General features: G+C 40.9%; 1 protein-coding gene across 7 annotated transcripts in view; it reads left to right on the forward strand.

Moving 5' to 3' along the window:
• WNK2 (WNK lysine deficient protein kinase 2) overlaps positions 1-19,213 on the forward strand; it is a 191,901-nt gene that overhangs the window by 111,887 nt on the left and 60,801 nt on the right. For 6 of the 7 annotated variants that reach the window (XM_034775135.1, XM_034775134.1, XM_034775131.1 and 3 more), the window contains exons 10-13: positions 2,152-2,304; positions 9,486-9,674; positions 12,266-12,805; positions 18,356-18,661. In XM_034775135.1, the coding sequence (XP_034631026.1) occupies positions 2,152-2,304; positions 9,486-9,674; positions 12,266-12,805; positions 18,356-18,661 (1,188 nt within the window). The remainder of the gene's footprint in view (positions 1-2,151; positions 2,305-9,485; positions 9,675-12,265; positions 12,806-18,355; positions 18,662-19,213) is intronic. The other variant, XM_034775136.1, reaches the window with a different exon arrangement.

The following is a 19,213-nucleotide window of genomic DNA, read 5'->3' on the forward strand; positions in this document are numbered from 1 at the left end:
AACCCAGACAGATATTCACACTTACTCTTGTGTTCATGTTACAATGACCTTGGCCAGCAAGAATTAATGGACTCGTCACTGCAAGAACAATTGTGTGCAATCGAACATAAACCTTCCGATCTCTCCAATGAAAGAATCAATATAGGCCTAGTGTGTCCTTCAGAAATTCCAGTGGCACACTGCTCCTGTGTTAGCCAATACTTGTTACCCATGATTCACAGCACTCTCAGCAATTATCGTCGCCATAGCGATTCAGTAGTGGCTTTGACTCCAAATGTTACATCCTCTCTTCCAACAGAACTAATAGAGGAAAGCATAAAAATATCACCTGATACAGAAGAGGAAGCAAGTAAATCACAGTTAGTTGCATTAGAAATCTCTGCAAGTACCACTGAGTTAATGATCATTAAACACAATTGTCAGGCATGCTTTGCCCATCTGCTTCATTCTGGAGAAGATCCAAAAAAGTCAGTGCCCCTTACATGTGCTACAGATACTCCTTGCTGCCTCTGTAACAAACTAAAGAAAAACTCAGTATCCCTACCTCTTCCTCAAGCGAGCAGGCCTTGCGGCAGAAGTTTAGACCTGCCTTTATTACATGAATCTCTGCAGCACATAATTAGCCAAAAGACCAGTTCTACTCCTGTGAGAACTGCAAGAGTCACAGAAAAAGGCCTGCATTCTGAGTCCTTCAATTATGGGGAAGCCAACATGCCTGGACTACCTCCGCCCTTCTATAAAGTTTGCACTGGCAAAACATCACTAACAGAGAAGACCAATCCAGTGACTCCATCTGTGCAGAGCAGTAGAAACAGCCTAGCTAGTAAAAACATCACCAGTGATGTGGTAGGTGGAATCCACCATTTCATTCCCTTAGAAGAAGAGAAACCAAATCCAAGAATGACAAGTGTCTCCTGTTTGATCCAAAATTTCCCCAGATGCTTCAGAAATGCCACACTTACCCTGTTTCCCCCTTGTTTTCCAAAATGCCTGCGACAGAATGTAAAGTGTATTTAGTTGGAATGATCCTGTGAATGGCTTGAATCACCATCCTGTTTAACTTGGGCCTCTGTAACAAACTCCCTCAGTTGTTGAAACCATCTGCCCTGTGAATGTAGTGGTGTGGTTGCATCCTTTCTCCTGTATTTTTCACATGAAGAAATAACAGCTATGATTGAGTGTAGTAATACCTCTTCTGCAGAAAACATAAAATTGAGCAGTGCAGTATAGTGCCTTAGAGCAGACACACTCTTTTTATTGATTTCATTGGTACAGTCTCAGTAACTGGACTTAAGTGTGATCTGTTTTTTTTAACTAGGGGCTGTGAAGGGTAAAACAGCAGAAAGTATTTCACTTGTTTGTTTATTTTGTCATAAGCAATATTTTTTCCTTGATATTTCATGTCAACTTAATTTTTGACTGCATTTTCATCTAACATAGGTAGATACTGTTACAAACTTTAAAAGAACACTTGATTTTTAAGCAAAGAAAACTTCCTGACATATTTAAGTAGGAAATTGCTAAATATATTATTGCGGGTAGGATAGCATCATGCAGCAAGAGGTGTAATTGGTGTTCCTTGTAGGTAAATAGGGTTTTAAGTCTATTGGCCCTTTCTTTAATATACATACCTATCCTTTTTCTTGAACAGGAGTTTGAGACTTTGCTTATTAAGAACCTTATTTCATTTTACTTCCATTTTCTGTTGCTGGGTTGTTGGTTTTTTTTAAATCCTATATCAATCTCCTGGCCTCCAATTTAGGAAAATCACCTGGCAATAGAAGTTGTTTGTTTTTAAGTTACCAACTGGAGTTTACCCAGCTAATTGTTGTTTTTTAATGTATTTTGTGTGCGTGAGAGCGGGTGGAGGGAGGAAGAGAGAGAGAGCACTTTCAATGACAGAGGATGGAGCTTATATGGTCCGTGTCCAATAAAGAGAAATGCAATACAGTTTTTTTTGTTTTGTTTTTTTTTAAATCTCCCCTGGGAAAGCTCTCTTCCTGGAGATGTTACCTTCCTTTCCTTGTGTTTTTCATTTCTCTTTCCTTGTTTTGAATTGAATATTTCATATCAAGCATGTTCTTAAAAATCAGTTGTAGACAACTTTTTATTGATGTTTCTTCTAAAGTAATTTATTTTCCACTCCTCCAGCCTGGACTAACAGTGGCTCAGGCTCCACCTGCTGTTATCTCTCAGCGACCGCAACATTACCAAGAGCCAGCAATGACATTCCCAGTCATACAGCCAATCACAGTTGCTTCATCGCAGATGGGGCAATCTCAGCCTGTTTTAGCCAGCCAGCAGGTGAGAAGCTAAACTATCTGACCCCATCTCTTCCCTTTCTTTTCTTGTAAATGGTCTTTTTGCTAGCAAAACCACTGTCCGAGGTCAGTTCGAGGACTTCTGAGATATCAGGTCTGCTTATTGAATAGAACTACTGTACTGAGAACCTGTTAAACCACCATTTAAATGCATTAGTTAGTTTTGAAACCTTGCTTTTGAACACAAGTAATAATATTCAGAAAGAAGTTACATTTATGAATAATTATACATCAATGTTTCCACTTTCTTTCCCTGGCTCATCAGTGACTTAGTGGTTGGATGCTTTTCAGAGTAGACAGAACTTTGACATAAACTCTTTATCCAGAGTAATGGAGAGAATCGCAGTTTAATATTTGCTCTTAAATCACACGGTAGTTTGGCTTGCTAAATAGAAAAACTGATCACTCTTCCTTGATGCTGGTGGCTCTCAACCTTTTCATCATTGCAACCCCATGTTGCTCAGAGCAAATGATACCGAGCCCCACTTCCACATGTGCTAGAGACAACATTCACATTAATGAAATACTGTAGAAAACACGTGCAATTATAACTGCCTTTTTGTGACTATAGTTCATTGAGGTAGATGAGCTTGTTCCCAGATGCCTGGCTTAGAGTCCTTGTCCTCTTCACCTCCTTACCAGGAGGCCCTGAGGCAATTGGTGGTTGCTATCCATCTCCCCTGTTGTCTCCTCCCAGGCAGCTCTGGGCTGGCTGAGCACTAGCAGAAGGGTTGTTGGGCAGAGGAAGAGAGAGAGTCTGTGTCAGCAACCCAACAGGCCTCTGTAGTCTGGAAGGGTCACTGATGGGGAAACTCTGCTCAGCCTCTGCAGCCTGGGTCGCTGTGGGAGAGTTGAACTGGAGCTGAAGTAGGCACGCAGGAAACCCCAGGGAAAACCCAGATGGCCATTTGTATTATTTAATTTTCAAGACAGCAAGCAAATAAATAAATAAATAAAACTAGCTTGACTCAGTCAGAGTCCTAGCCCCATAGTTTGAGACCCTGTCATATCCTGTTGTACAGTTTCTCTACCACCATGTATTAACATGCTAGTTGCTTTAGTACCTGCTCTGATACCTGCTTTAGTACCTACAGGGGGATGCAGGTCTGAGAAAAGCATAACTTTGAAAAAAGCTAAGTGAGTGAACAACTTCGTTTTCTTGTTTTCATTTTATTGTTAGCACTTGAGATGTGCATGACTTGCTAATAAATTAATGTCGGAAAAACAAACTTTTGTCTATTCTAAACTGCACTCAGATCCTCAGGAGGATTTTAGAGTGTTTTTTCCAAGGGCGCATGGGGGTCAGAAGCCCACTTTGAATTTAGGAATAATATATATATATTTTTAAAACATAGTACAGTGTGTTCTTGATCCACCAAGTAACACTCTTCTAAAGGAAGAATCTGGCTGTCTCTAGACAGTCTCCAAAATGCTGATTCCTCCAATGTCTGTCTGGGATGCTCAGATAATTCTCTGAAATCTCCTGCATAGTAAAGGTATTTACAAAGCATTTATTGTATGCTGGAAAGTTGAGAGAGTCTCAAATGCTTCATTGCTTGGACAAGAATCCAGTAGTAACTGGTAGGAAAAAATTTATCTCAGGCCAACACAAATGTCATAAAGACCTGTCCTGATTCTGTGTTTCTACCAAAAACTCCGCTTCTGTGAGCGCAAGCTATGGTTTAAATGGGCTGAGGAGTGTTATGCTCTCTGTGCACAGGGCAGAGGAATGTAGTGCCTTACTAACAGATGTCTTTTTGTCTCACCAGCTCCCTCACACCATTTAGGCTGTCAAAATATGCTATATTTCTAACACTAGCATAGCTGGCATAAATGGATGCTTATTTTTCTCTTGAACTTAGAGCTATCAAGATGAATTTCAAAATCTCTTAAGTCTTAGTAATATTCAGTGCTGGAATAGCTCAAGTTGTGTTATTGGATGAAGTATTCTCTTCTTTCTGAAAGCACTCTCATAGAAACAGCATAATCTGATCTGCCTGTTTAAAACCTATGATGTCTTGAACTATTGTCTCGTATCCCCGTTTTTCTAATGGGCAAAATAGTCTCATGTTCTCTCATTCAGCCAGAAATGTTACTGCCTCTTGGACAGAATTGGGACAAGCTCCAATTGCAGGAAACTGTATTGGCCTCATGGGCTTTCTGCTGACACATCAGAATTTGCAGATTTTTCCATGTGCCAGATGCTGCTTTTACTTTTCTGGATTAGAGTCTTTTTTCACTTCCTAGCTCCTTTTCCTCTCTTTCTCCTCCTTTCATGGAGGTATGGCTGTTGTTTGAAATACTAGTGTCACAGATGGAGCATGGGACTAAAATATAGTCAATATTTGTTTTTCTGATTAATCAGACACACAGTTTACTTCTCTTCACGTCTGTAGGTACATCAGCAATTCATTTTGCATATTATTTTAGGGTACAACATACTATTGTAACATGCACTCTAGATGTATAGGGCAAAGTCTATGGCAGGGGCATTTGTTCACTCAAATGGAACTGCTCCAGGCCTGGATTTGGACCAAAGAATGCAATTCGAGGTCAAAGTTACACTTGTAAAAACCTATTTTTGAAACTCAGAAACCTAGTTCGGCTAAGCAGTGCCATGTGAAGATGAGGTAGCCGGTTTGTAGCTTTCACTGTAGAAACACTAGACCTTCACACCAGGCAGCTGGAAGATTCAGTTTAATGGCTGTTTAGCATTATGTAATTGCAATTTACCAATTATAAGAACACTTAAGTTAAGTGTCTTTGTCCTGATTCCCTCTGTTCAATAACCTTCTATACAGTTCATAATATGAATTAGATAAGTTATGTGAATAATGATTCCAACTGTATGACAGTAGACCCAAGACTTGCTCTTTAAGCCTGCAAATCAATAAAGCAAATAAGCATATGTTTTACGTGGGCTTAAGTTCTTCGCTGAATCAGGACCTAAATTGCCAGCAAGCTGCGCACTAAATGAGATACCTGTCATGTTTAGGTTAGAATGCTAAAAGCTATTTGAGTGGAATTTTCAAAAGCACCTAAGTCACTTGAGAGAGCAAATCTTATTGAAAGTCAATGGGACATGTGCCTCAAAGTCATTTAGACCAGATTGAAAATCACTCATCTTGTCCATTTCAAAGCAACTGCTACAGGTACGTGAATATACATGAATATATGAAATCAATATTAGGGCTGTCAAGCGATTTAAAAAATTAATCGTGCGATTAAACAATAATGAATACCATTTAATTATTTTTGATGTCTACATTTTCAAATATATTGATTTCAAATACAACAGAATACAAAGTGTATAGTGCTCAATTTAGATTGATTTTTATTACAAATATTTGCACTGTAAAAAATAAAAGAAATAGTATTTTTCAAATAAACTAATATAAGTACTGTAGTGCAATCTCTTTATCATGGAAGTTGAACTTACAAATGTAGAATTATGTACAAAAAAAACTGCATTCAAAAATAAAACAATGTAAAATTTTAGAGCCTGCAATTCCACTCAGTCCTACTTCTTGTTCAGTCAGTCACTCAAACAAGTTTGTTTACATTTCCAGGAGGTAATGCTACCTGCTTCTTGTTTACAGTGTCACCTGAAAGTGAGAACAAGTATTCTCATGGCACTTGTAGCCGGTGTCGCAAGATATTTACGTGCCAGATGCACTGAAGATTCATATGTCTCTTTATGCGTCAACCACCATTCCAGGGGACATGCATCCATGCTGATGACGGGTTCTGCTCCATAACAATCCAAAGCAGTGCGGACCGACGCATATTCATTTTCATTATCTGAGTCAGATGCCACTAGCAGAAGGTTGACTTTCTCTTTTGGTGGTTTGGGTTCTGTAGTTTCCGCCTCAGAGTGTTGCTCTTTTAGGACTTCTGAAAATATGCTCCACACCTCGTCCCTCTCAGATTTTGGAAGGCACTTCAGATTCTTAAGCCTTGGGTCGAGTGCTGTAGCTATCTTTAGAAATTTCATATTGGTATCTTCTTTGCATTTTGTCAAATTTGCAGTGAAAGTGTTCTTAAAATGAACATGTGCTGGGTCATCATCCAAGACTGCTATAACATGAAATACCTGGTAGAATACATGTAAAACAGAGCAGGAGACATACAATTCCCCCCCAAAGAATTCAGTCACAAATTTAATTACTGTATTATCTTTTTAATGAGCGCCATCAGCATGGAAGCATGTCCTCTGGAAGATGGCCAAAGCATGAAGAGGCATATGAATCTTTTAGTGCATCTGGCACGTAAATAGCTTGCAACGCCAGCTACAACAGTGCCATACGAACGCCAGTTATCACTTACAGGTGACATTGTAAATAAGAAGCCTGCAGCATTATCTCCCGTAAATGTAAACAAACTTGTTTCTCTTAGCGATTGGCTGACCAAGAAGTAGGACTGAGTGAACTTGTAGGCTCTAAAGTTTTACTTTGTTTTGTTTTTGAGTGCAGTTATGTAACAAAAAAAAACCATTTGTAAATTGCACTTCCATGATAAAGATTGCACTCAGTATTTGTATGAAAAATTGAAAAATACTACTCCTTTTGTTTATCATTTTTACAGTGCAAATATTTGTAATAAAAAATAATATAAAGCAAGCACTGTACACTTTGTATTCTGTGTTGTAATTGAAATCAATATATTTGAAAATACAGAAAAACATTCAACATATTTTAAAATTTTCAATTGGTATTCTGTTGTTTAACAGTGCAATTAATCGCAAATCATTTTTTTTTTAGTTAATCGTCTGAGTTAACTGCGATTAATCAACAGCCCTAATCAGTATATTTGAAAATGTAGAAAACATCCAAAAATATTTAAATAAATGGTATTCTGTTATTGTGTAACAGTGTGATTCATTGCGATTAATTTTTTTTAATCGCTTGACAGCCCTACTTGTTACTTTGAGACTTGCTGAGTAACCTGTGCTACCAGATGCAAGTAGCCAAACACACACCTGTTCACCGTGTTTGGAAGCCACCAAGCTGCTTCAGTCTTAATTGTTTCTAGATGGGCAAGCCCCTTGATCCCTTAATCCATTTCATCCCCGTTCTTGTGTTTATATATTTTAAAAAAGGAAATAAGGGTTCTTGTTGAAGCATTCTGTCACTGAAAACACACAAGATCAAACAGTGTAGAGCTGTCATTCCTCAGAAGCAGCAAAGATGAAAAGCAATGCTTACATTTCACTATTCATTTATTTTTATCTTTAAGGTTTTAACATCAAGCATATTACCTCTTAAATTACATCCAGCATTCACTGAGACCCCTGAAGCAGGACAGATGTTAGAGGTGAAAACGTGCTTATTAAGTCAGCCATGGAACAGTTGTCTCGTTCTAATCAAATTTTCAGTAGTATGGCAGGCCAATGTAGCAGTGCCTCCCCTGTGCCTGTGAACCCGGAGCTTGGTTTCCGGGGCTGTCGCTATAGAATCTCTTGCGAGATCCAAAATTACTTACTGGGAGGGGTGCAGTAATGTTAGATTTGTGCCAGTCTGTTTGCTCACCAGCTGCTCTCCAATTGAACAAAATGGTAATCGTGTAAAACTTAATGAAAGGAACTGGGCAGAGTTCAGCTGAACTGAAAGAGGCTCAACATTTAGTCACATTTTGCTGTTAAATTATTGTCTTATACTGTGAATGTTTACAAAATTAGGTTATAATTTAGAAACTGTCACTTTTTGTATATGCTGTAGTGTAAACTTACAGCCAAAAAAGGTGGGGGCAAGAGGCATTTCATATGGAAGATGGTGTAATTGTCTATTTCCTCTATCCAAAGAAAAGTTCTAAAACTGTTGTCACAACAACTAAACTTTCAACTCTAGAGTGTGGTCCCTGCAGGCGAGAGTTGAGATCATTCACAAAGATGAGTTGTCACTTGATCAAAGCTTCCCAGAATGTTTAAAACAGGATTGCAAAACAAAAATATTGAACAAAAAACTTTGTTTTGCCCTTCAATGATTATTTAAAACATTCTCAAAGGGTCTTTTAAAGTGCTGCTTTTTATATAAGAAGTCAGGTCTTTACTTTCCCCTCTTGGCAAGTTTACTGGAGAATGCAAATTGTGATGTTACCTGAGTTTGTGAGCTTTTTGCTATCCAACCTCCTGACCAACAGAGAAGGGATGCTGAATATTCACTTATAATTAATTGGAATCCCATTCGCTTCATTTGGAAGCAGGGAGAGAGCCAGCTCTGGTCACATACTCTTTTGACATCACTGTTCAATTCTGAGAAGTGTCTTTATACATCACAAAAAGCATAAACGTGGGGAAGAGGGTTGCCTTTGTTTTGTAGTTCACTTTCAGATATTAAAGGGTTATGGGGTGGTCAGCATAAGATAGGGGTTCTCAAACTGGGAGTTGTAACCCCTCAGGGGGTCACGAGGTTATTATATGGAGGGGTCACAAGCTGTCAGCCTGCACCCCAAACCCCTCTTTGCCTCCAGCATTTATAATGGTATTAAATATATGTAAAAGTGTTTTTAATTTATAAGGGGGGTCGCACTCAGAGGCTTGCTGTGTGAAAGGGGTCACCAGTACAAAAGTTTGAGAACCACTGGCATAAGACATGAGTTTCTTATGCTGTCAGTTCCCTATCCTTTGCTTACATTCAGATCTGCCAGGATAGAGGGAAATACTCTTAGAATCTAGCTTTTGTAGCTTTATTGCAATAAGAATGGTATATTCCTTGATTGGCCAGAGAGACGCATTATAAATTTGCAGTATATTTGAATGTCTAGGCTCTTTTATAGAGTGAATTTTTGAATGACAATATTGCCTTGGTTTGCTCTACATATAGCAATATTTGGGTCCATAGTTGGAAGATTTTGCAGGGCTGGCTAGAAAATAGAGGTTCTTTTGTCCTTTGCCAAGTTTTAAAGAGCCTGCATGATTCATTAAAAATATCCTTTCCAAACAGCTCGAATCTGCCTTTTGTGGTGATGTAGGTTTTATTTAAATAAGACTTCAGTCTAGGCTCTTGTACAATGTTTGAACTGGAAGTGTCAGTCTTTTTTACCAGTGCTGCTCAATATGAGTGACAGTTCTGTTTTGAGCGTGCAGCTTTAATTGGGAAGAAAACAAGACTGGTGTCCAGTGAACTGATTCTTTCTTAATATGCAATTTTTTTTATTCTCTATCAGCAATCCATACCACAGCAAGCTCCTTTGCAGCAGGTTCTAGCCAGCCAGCCAGTTTGTCCATTGCAGCCCGCTGCCCATCTGCTGCCCCAATATCAAACCCAGACTTCTCAGGTGGCAGCTACCAGTACACAGCTAACACCACTACAGATTTCCACTGTGCAGCAACTTCCTCATGTCCCACCCTCCCAGGTAAAGTGTTGTGAGAATTCAGTGGTGTTTTAAATCATTTTAAAGGCACGTCCATTCAAGTAACATTTTCTAGCCAGTGATCGCTGTCCGAATCGTAGAATATCAGGGATGGAAGGGACCTCAGGAGATCATCTAGTCCAACCCCCTGCTCAAAGCAGGACCAATCCCTAACTAAATCATCCCAGCCAGGGCTTTGTCAAGCCTGACCTTAAAAACCTCCAAGGAAAGAGATTCCACCACCTCCCTAGGTAACCCATTCCAGTGCTTTACCACCCTCCTAGTGAAAAAGTTTTTCCTAATATCCAACCTAAACCTCCCCCACTGCAACTTGAGACCATTACTCCTTGTTCTGTCATCTGCTACCACTGAGAACAGTTTAGATCCATCCTCTTTGGAACCCCCTTTCCGGTAGTTGTAAGCAGCTATCAAATCCCCCCTCATTCTTTTCTTCTGCAGTCTGAACAATCCCAGTTCCCTCAGCCTCTCCTCATAAATCATGTGCTCCAGCCCCCTAATCATTTTTGTTGCCCTCCTCTGGACTCTTTCCAATTTTTCCACATCCTTCTTGTAGTGTGGGGCCCAAAACTGGACACAGTACTCCAGATGAGACCTCACAATGTCGAATAGAGGGGAATGATCATATCCCTCGATCTGCTGGCAATGCCCCTACTTATACAGCCCAAAATGCTGTTAGCCTCCTTGGCAACAAGGGCACACTGTTGACTCATATCTTCTATAGGTCCTATACTGCAGAACTGCTGCCTAGCCATTTGGTCCCTAGTCTGTAGCAGTGCATGGGATTCTTCCGTCCTAAGTGCAGGACTCTGCACTTGTCCTTGTTGAACCTCATCAGATTTCTTTTGGCCAAATCCTCTAATATGTCTAGGTCCTTCTGTATCCTATCCCTACCCTCCAGCATATCAACCACTCCTCCCAGTTTAGTGTCATCTGCAAACTTACTGAGGGTGCAGTCCACACCATGTCATGTGCCCTGAAGTTTTCACGTGGCTACTGGGAATCCACACCAGTGTATTTTAATTCATAAGAATGTAACTATTAAATGCTCTCTAGATTGTTTTCATTAATTTTTAGTGAGCTAAAAAAAATCCTGTTTGAATAATCCTGGGTTTTCCCTAGTTAATCCTGTTAATGCTAGTCACTGAATTGCAATAACTGTAATTCTGCATTTTTTTTCCCCCTTCGTGGTGGACCCTCTTCCCCATCCCAGGCTTAAGAGCATGAGCAATTGCCCACTTTAATGTTCTTGAGCTCTTATCTTCACCTTCCATCCCAATGCCTTCCCCCCTCCATCTCCCTTTCCGGATCTCTGGGCCCTTTCCATTAGCAGTAGCAGAGATGGAACCTTTTCTTTGGCCTGTAGTAGTAAAGCTCTTATTAGCACCATTTGGTAGATTGGCTGGTGAGGGTTTTTAAGATGTGAAACAGCTTAAACGAAGGGGAAAAGAGCAAGCTGCTTCTGTGATGTATTCCTCTTCTGAAGTCAGTACCAAAGCAGATAGTGGGAGTCAGTGAAGAAAATTCTCAACATCTGCTTCTAAAAAATTGTCCAACCTCCAAATAAAATCCTTTCACTTCCAAAAGCCAAGTATCTGCCTAAATTTCCTCTGAAGATTAAAAGTGCGTTTACTGTAAAAAATGTCTAGTGACTTAAACGCAATATATTGCTGCTACTTGTTAACCTGATACATTATTTTAGCATGGCTATCGATAAAATTACTGAAGTATCCAGTTTTTACACTTTTTCTTCTGGATTTTTATGCAAGATAAAGTGTTCTTTAGTAAAAGCGTGTATTGTGATCCACTTTTTCAGTCAGCACTGCCATTGACTTCATGAGAACTTACCCTGCAATTCCTTTGTGCATGTATTAAAAAGGAAACTGTGAGATTACAGGAATTTAAAATGTAGGCCCTGAGCCTGCAAATACTTGTGCATAGAGTTGTACGTATGCCTGTGAACAGGGGAACTGCTCACATATTTCCATATTTGCAGGAGCAGAGCCTTAGTATATAAGATCCCTATTGGCACGTCAGAAAGCCTCGAGGCATGTTCTGTTTTCGGCATTTGAGGAAAATGTTAAACTGCAGACTGGCAAAGCAGGGTAGTTATGGTCTATCATGTCATTGGGAGTTTGTGTGTCTAAACACTGTTCTGACAAATTTTTCTATCCTGCATGTTTGCGGTATGAATTATTAAAATTGTCTCAACTCATTTTGCATGCCCAGTGGTTACTTTTTGAAGCCTCTATCTCGTATGATTTTTAATTTGTTTCAAAATCAAAGTCATGATTATTTTTTTATTATTAGGCTGCTATATGGCTGCTAAATAGTTTTGGAAACCGTTGTGAATTCTTTGGCCTTAAAAATGGCCAGAAACTTTAAAATTCTTCTTTTGTATTCAATAAATCGATTGATCCAAGTGTTGCTATTTATAAAACCCTGGAAATGGAAGGAAGTGACTAATAAATAGACATAATTAGCATGGCACCAATAAGTTAATAGATGGCAGATGAAATTAATTTGTACCATCAATGAAAACATTTGCAATTTATGTGATATTATATTTTTTTCAGATTCCTCAGCTTCCTGTCATTCCTGCAGTTACTCCTCTGGCAGGACTTGATAATCTTCCTCCAAGCCTCTCTGATTTACCTGCTGCAAATGCGCCCCCCATACCTGCTTCTTCCCAGTATTTCACTCCAGCTGTGATTATACCAAGCCTTCCCATGAACCCTGCTCTGCCTCTGGCATCCAATCCCCCTGCCCTATCCATGCAGGCAGTCAACCTTCCTCACACTACCATGGCTTCTTTGGTCTTGCCCTGCCAAACAATAGTGCCAAATATGTCGGCTGCTACGATACCATTACTTGCTGTGGCTCCACCAGGAGTGTCGGCTTTGCCAACACATCACGCAATATCCCATCTCTCCCAGCAACAGATGTACCAGCCTACCTTCCAGCAGATAATTCAGAGTGATGCTCCCTCACCCCATCACACTCAGAGCATGCAAGCAGTTTCGCAGCAGCAGCTGCCTCCACTTCCTCAGTCACTGCAACCAAGCATAATTCATCCTTCAGAACAGACTATGTCTGCATCTGGAGTTGGTAACCAGGTAATCCTTTTGATGTTGGACTGTATCAGTACTATCGGTAGTAGATCTTGTACCTTGTTCCATTATAAACATGCAGGTGGGGTTTTTGTTCCTTGCACTTCAGATGTTTTACTCGTGCATATTGATGTCGGCCCAGTAATGCAGTATTAGTAGGGCAAATTCACGGCCCATTTTGGTCAATTTGACGGTCATAGGAGTTTAAAAATCATAGATTTCATTATTTCATCTATTTAAATCTGAAATTTCACAGTGTTGTAATTGATGGGGTCCTGACCCAAAAAGGAGTTGTGGGGGGGTCGCAAGGTTATTGTAGGGGGGGTTGCAGTACTGCTACCCTTACTTCTGCACTGCTGCTGGCAGCGGTGCTGCCTTCAGAGCTGGGCAGCTGGAGAGCGGTGGCTTCTGGCCAAGAGCCCAGCTCCGAAGGCAGCGCTGCTGCCAGCAGCGGTGCGGAAGTAAGGATGGCATGGTATTGCCACCCTAACTTCTGTGCTGCTGCCTACAGAGCTGAGCCCTCAATCAGCAGCTGCCACTCTCTGGCTGCCCAGCTCTGAAGGCAACAGCGCAAAAGTAAGGGCGGGATGCTATGGTATTGCCGCCCTTACTTCTGCGGTGCTGCTACTGGTGGGGCGCTGCCTTCAGAGCTGGGCACCCAGCTAACAGCTGCCCCTCTCCAGCAGCCCAGCTCTTAAGTCAGCCAAGAAGTAAGGGTGGAAATACCGCAACCGCCCTAAAATAACCTTGTGACCCCCCTGCAACTCCCTTTTGGGTCAGGACCCCCAATTTGAGAAACGCTGGTCCCGTCCTCCCTGGTGAAATCGGAATAGTATAGGGTATAGATTTCACAGTCCATGATGCGTTTTTCATGGCCATGAATTTGGTAGGGCCCTAAGTATGAGGTAGCTATTGGTTGGACTAGGATTAAGCAACTGAATTTGTTGCTCAAAGTCTTGGCCCAATGGAGTGTACTTGTATAATTGTCTAATGGATTTGTAGAAGGAAGGATTAGGATCACTTCTTGAACACCCTGTTCCTTCTCTCCTTGTCCCAGCTAGAAGGGAAAATGGCCACACCAAAAGGATGATCATCCTGATTTCAGTTACAAGGGAGAAAAGCAGTCCATGACAGTCAGATATAAAGGGATACTGTACCACTGATTTTAATATCTATAGTACAGTAGGTGCATGATCCTGTATGAACTGTCGATATGTACGCATGTCGGAATATGGATGTACTGTGTCAGTTCTATTGATGTAGAACTGTTTATAAATAGTGTGTTTTTAAACTGAAGGGAAATGATTCCTGGAGAATACTTCTGGAAGGCTGGTAGAAGGATATCTACAAAAAAGAAATAAATACCAGTTGCAGGTCCTTTTTGTTAAAACCAATGAAGCATAAAATATGGCTTCTAATATTAGCACCATTTGCAAGATAAGTGGTTCATGAGTTACTAATGAGTCTGCAAATGATACTGTTGTCACCTTTATAATATGACAACATAAAGTATAATACGGCAGGACCCAAAGAGATAGTAGGAAGGGTCAAATCTGTTAAGAATGGCTTACTTCAGAAATGAAGGTTGGACAAGAAAGTGATCTATTACATCTGTTTGCATGTGGATTGAAATTCATAACATCCCATTTCAATCTACTGTACCATGGTATCTCCAATTTACTACATCGTATCTAAATTTCAGTCTTCAGCCATATATTTGGTACCGAAATATTGTTTGTGAAGAATTCTAGCTCATTTTGGGCCTGATACAATTTCTGTTGAACTAATAAATGGTAATACTTCCATTGGCTTCAAAGAGCATTGAATCTGGCCCTTTATGCATAGTATGCATGGCAAACACCATGAATTGATATTCCCGCTTGTGACACAAAGGCATCATTTATCTGACACATCTGTGGTAGAGTCTTGAAATTGTTCCTTAGGACAAATAGCTAACTGAAATGAAATGGAAGACTAAAACTAGGCCAGAGAATATTCAGCAACATATTGTTCTGTCTTTAAAGTATTTTTAAGGGAGAGGTATTTCTATGAATAACTAAGCGTCCAATATGGTCTCTGTCTCACTAATGTTGATGGCTAATATTTGTTTGCTTGCTATCTCCTGGGTCAAACATATGATTTGAAAATTATTCTGCTATAATTTACTGTACGTTTTTAAGTGACTACCTCTGCATTAAAGCAACATTTTACTCCCTTCCAGCAACGCACACCAAACTGTTATCCAGATAACCTCAATGATAGACTCCTCTGTAACCATGTTCCATGAGATAAGGATGCCGTGCCTTCATTTCTGTCTTCAAATTAAATTAGATTAACTATTACCACTCAAAAAAGTGTCATGGATATTTCTCTGAAAAAAAAAAAAAAAAGGTTCAGTGCGCAACAGCAGTCAAAAAAGCAAACAAAATGCTAGGAATCATTAGCTAAGGGATAGGTAATAAAACAAAAAAAATCATAATGCCACTGTATAAATCATGGTATGCCCACAATTTGAATGTTGCGTGAAGCTCTGGCCAACCCATCTTGGAAAAAAAAAATGTTAGAATTGGGAAAGGTAAAGGGATGGGTAATAAAAATGATTAGGGGGTATGGAACAGCTTCTACACGTGGAGAGATTAAACAGATTGGAACTGTTCAGATTAGAAAAGAGATAACTAAGGGGGGAATGATAGAGATCAATAAATTCATGAATGGTGTGGAAAAAGTGAATAGGAAGTGTTGTTTACCCTGTCCAAGAACTAAGGGTCACCTGATGAAATTTAAACAGCAGATTTAAAACAAACCAAAAGGAAGTTATACTTCAAACACTGCACAGTCAACCTGTGGAACTCCCAGGAAGGGTCCGTTGAGACTGATCCCTGAAGGACTGGTGCACCTTTCGGTTCTGCAGGCAGGAGCCCTTTCTGGTTCCATCTACACCCAAGGCTTTCAAGACATCCAGAGAGATGCTTAACCTGTCGGTGCCAGCTTCCCCTGCTAGTTCAGAATCTCACCTAGTATGGGGATTGAAAGTGCCTTGTCACAGCTCCAGCCCCAGAGCATAGGTGACTTCTATAGTTCTTCAGCTACTCTCTCTATAGAGTTCCATCTAGAAGGAAACCAGCGATGATCTCGCCAGTTCCCCCATCTCCAGACTCTGAGCTGGTCTTCCTGGTCCCGAGCAGGTCAGCTCCACCATGGTCTGAGGAAGCAGACACCCCATCAGACTGTGAGGCGAGATGCCTGTCCACCATGGTACCAGCCACAGCCTCAGCACCCTAAAGACCAATGGCCTGCACATATCTGGGTTCCGTTTCCATATCAATGGCCCTTTTGGACTCCTTGGAGCTTCCCTTCACGTTCTAGAACCTCTCTTCTCGCCCTTCTACATTGGCTAGGCACTGGGAGCATCTGCAGCAAGGTCACTGTCTTCCTCCCCCGGGACTGGTATCGTGCGGGGGGAACTACATGATCAGGACTCTCCTGTGGAGGAATTAGAGGCGGGCCTCCTCAACAACCTTTAGCCTCTTCTTCACTGCCTAAGGAGCAGTTGTTACTGAGTCTACCTCTCCCCGCCCCACCCCCGATGATTTCAGAGCTCATCAAGACTTGTTGAAGAGGGGGCTGCAGCTCTGGATATCCAACCAGAAGAGGTACAGGAAAGTCACACGGGCTGGTGGACATTTTAGCCTCTGCAGTACCCTTTAGGGTAGCTCTCCTTATTAATGAGGCTATCCTGGAACCTGTCAAGGTTTTATGGCAAACCCCGTCTTTCCTGCCTCCCACTGCTAAAAGGGAGGACCAAAGATACTATGTGCCATCACAGGGATTTGAGCACTTCTATAACCATCTTCTTCCTTGGGAGTCGCTGCTGCTGACAAAAGAGAGAGATGAGGACACCAGGCTTCTACCCCGAAAGGAAAAGAAGCAAAAAAGCTACACCTGTTTGGCAGGAAGCCTCATTCCACAGTAGGTTACACCTTGGGGTTGTGAACCAGTAGGCTCTGCTGGGTCACTACAGTTTCAGCCTAGTGGATGATATCCTGAAGTTCAAAGACAAGCTTCCTGATGGGTCAAAGCAGGAGTTCACTGCTATGATGGAGGGCAAATCACTCACCAAAACAGCATTGCAAGTGAGCCTGGATGCAGCGGACTCTGCGGCTCGAGCTATGGCTTCCACCATCACTATGTGGCATTCCTCTTGGCTGCAGTCATCAAGTCTTCCCCCAAAGATGCAACAAACCGTTTGAGACCTCCCATTTGAAGGCCCCTCCCATTTTTCCAATAAAACAGATGAGATTAAAGATTCCAAGGTGACCCTTAAATCTCTGGGGATTTATACACCAGCAGCAAAAACCAAACAGTTCCGCCCACACAGCAGGTCCAATGGTTTCAGCCCTTCTTGCTGCATGCCCAGCACCTGTCCAAAACGAGGAGCAGAAGTGAATGAACAGAACGGGGCAATTATCAAGTGATCCAAGGCATTAATGAAAATATTGAATAGTATCAGACCCAGAACTGACCCCTGTAGGACCCCACTAGATACGCCCTCCCAGTTTGTTAGCAAACCATTGATTACTACTCTGAGTATGGCCTTACAACTAGTTGTGCAGTCATGTTCTAGTCATTTCATCTAGACCACATTTCCTTAGTTTGCTTATGAGAATGTCATTGGGACTGTGACAAAAGCTTTACTAAAATCAAGATAAATCACGTGTACAGCTTCCCCGCCCCATCCACTGGGCCAGTAACCCTGTCAAAGAAGGAAATTAGGTTCTTTAGCATGATTTGTTTTTGACAAATATATGCTGGCTAGTCCTTATAATCCAGTTATTCTCCACATGCTTATAAATTGATTGTTTAATCATTTGTTCCAGTATCTTTCCAGGTATTGAAGTTAGAGTGACTGTCTATAATTCCCCCGGTCCTCTTTGTTCCCCTTTTTAAAACAGGTAGTATGTTTGCCCTTCTCTAGTCTTCCTGGGACATCCCCCATCCTCCAGCTGTTCTCAAAGATTATTGCTAACAGTTCTGAGATTGCTTCAGCTAGTTCCTTAAGTACCCTCGGATGAATGTCATCAGACCCTGCCAACTTGAATATTGTTTACTCTGTTAAGTATTGTCATCTTTTTCTCCATGTACACACCCTAGGCTTATGGAAATAGAGCCAAGTGTTCAAGGAAATGGGATAGAAGCAGAGTTTTGAAATTCTAAGCAGGATCCAGCTTAGTTTTGCATGATTCCTACAAATATCGTTAAGAAAGTAATCACCCATGTAGTATATGAATGCTCAGGCATGCATGCTCTTCGTTGTACCTTCAGAAATTACATAAGTAGCAGCCTCTCATTTTATTTTAACTTTGATTATTTGAAAGCAAGTCTTTATGGCTCTCTTCTTTTCCTGTCCCATATACAAAAAACATACAGATATGTTCTCCGCATAGGTTTATAAAGGTTTGTTTAATTAGCAAAAACAACTTTTGCACCTTGACTTGAATGAGTCATGAACACCCTAAACAAAGGGTTTTTTAATAGGTCTCTATTGTATTACAACAGATCATGGGACATCCTCAATATGGTTTGGAACTTGGAGCCCAGATGCCTGTAATACCAATGCAGCCTTCGATAGTTATGCCACCACCTTTGCAGTTGCAACCTGAAATATTGCCTCCATGCCTTGGGCCAGAAAGTCTTTCACAACTTCATGGCAACCTTGCTGCAGCTAGTGCAACAGTGCCCATAGATCATTGTCTGCCTCTTCAGCCTACTGGTCTTCTGCAGCTTCAACCAGATCTTTCCCAGCCTATGGGGCAGCAGGCTCCATGTTCTGCTATCCAGTCGGTTACAGAGTCAACTCAAGAGGTAGAACATTTTTTCCTGAATGATTTACCACGCTTGTCACAAATCTCCTTTATAGATATAAAATTGTTTCACACGAGCCATTTTCCAAGTTCACTCTATGGAGCCACTTATCTTAGGTTATATTTTATTGGCTGAACCATCATCTTAGCAACTATTTCATATGTAGCTGGAGATTATATACTATACTTGTTAACCTGGGAAATGTCTCCTTAAAGTCATTTATTGGAGTAATAAGCCACATGGACAACTCAACTCTCAAGTACTCCCTTCATCCTCAGTTGAACGGGTATGCAAAGATAGCATAGAATTTGTATGGAAATTACACTTCTAGATCATTAGGTCATTGCCCCTGGGCTAGTGCAGGAGTGTTCCATACAGCTTCATCCAGTGTGTTGTCCAGTCTTGTTTTAAATGTCTCATTAATGGGGCTTCCACCATTTGCCTTGAGAAACTATTCCATAATCTAATATCTCACTGTCTAAAAGTTCTTCATTATGTTCAGCCTAAATCTTTTTCCCCCCATCCTGTTACTTTTTAGTATATCTTTCTGTA

The sequence above is a fragment of the Trachemys scripta genome, chromosome 7 (assembly GCF_013100865.1).
Source record: "Trachemys scripta elegans isolate TJP31775 chromosome 7, CAS_Tse_1.0, whole genome shotgun sequence".
NCBI lineage: Eukaryota > Metazoa > Chordata > Testudines > Emydidae > Trachemys > Trachemys scripta.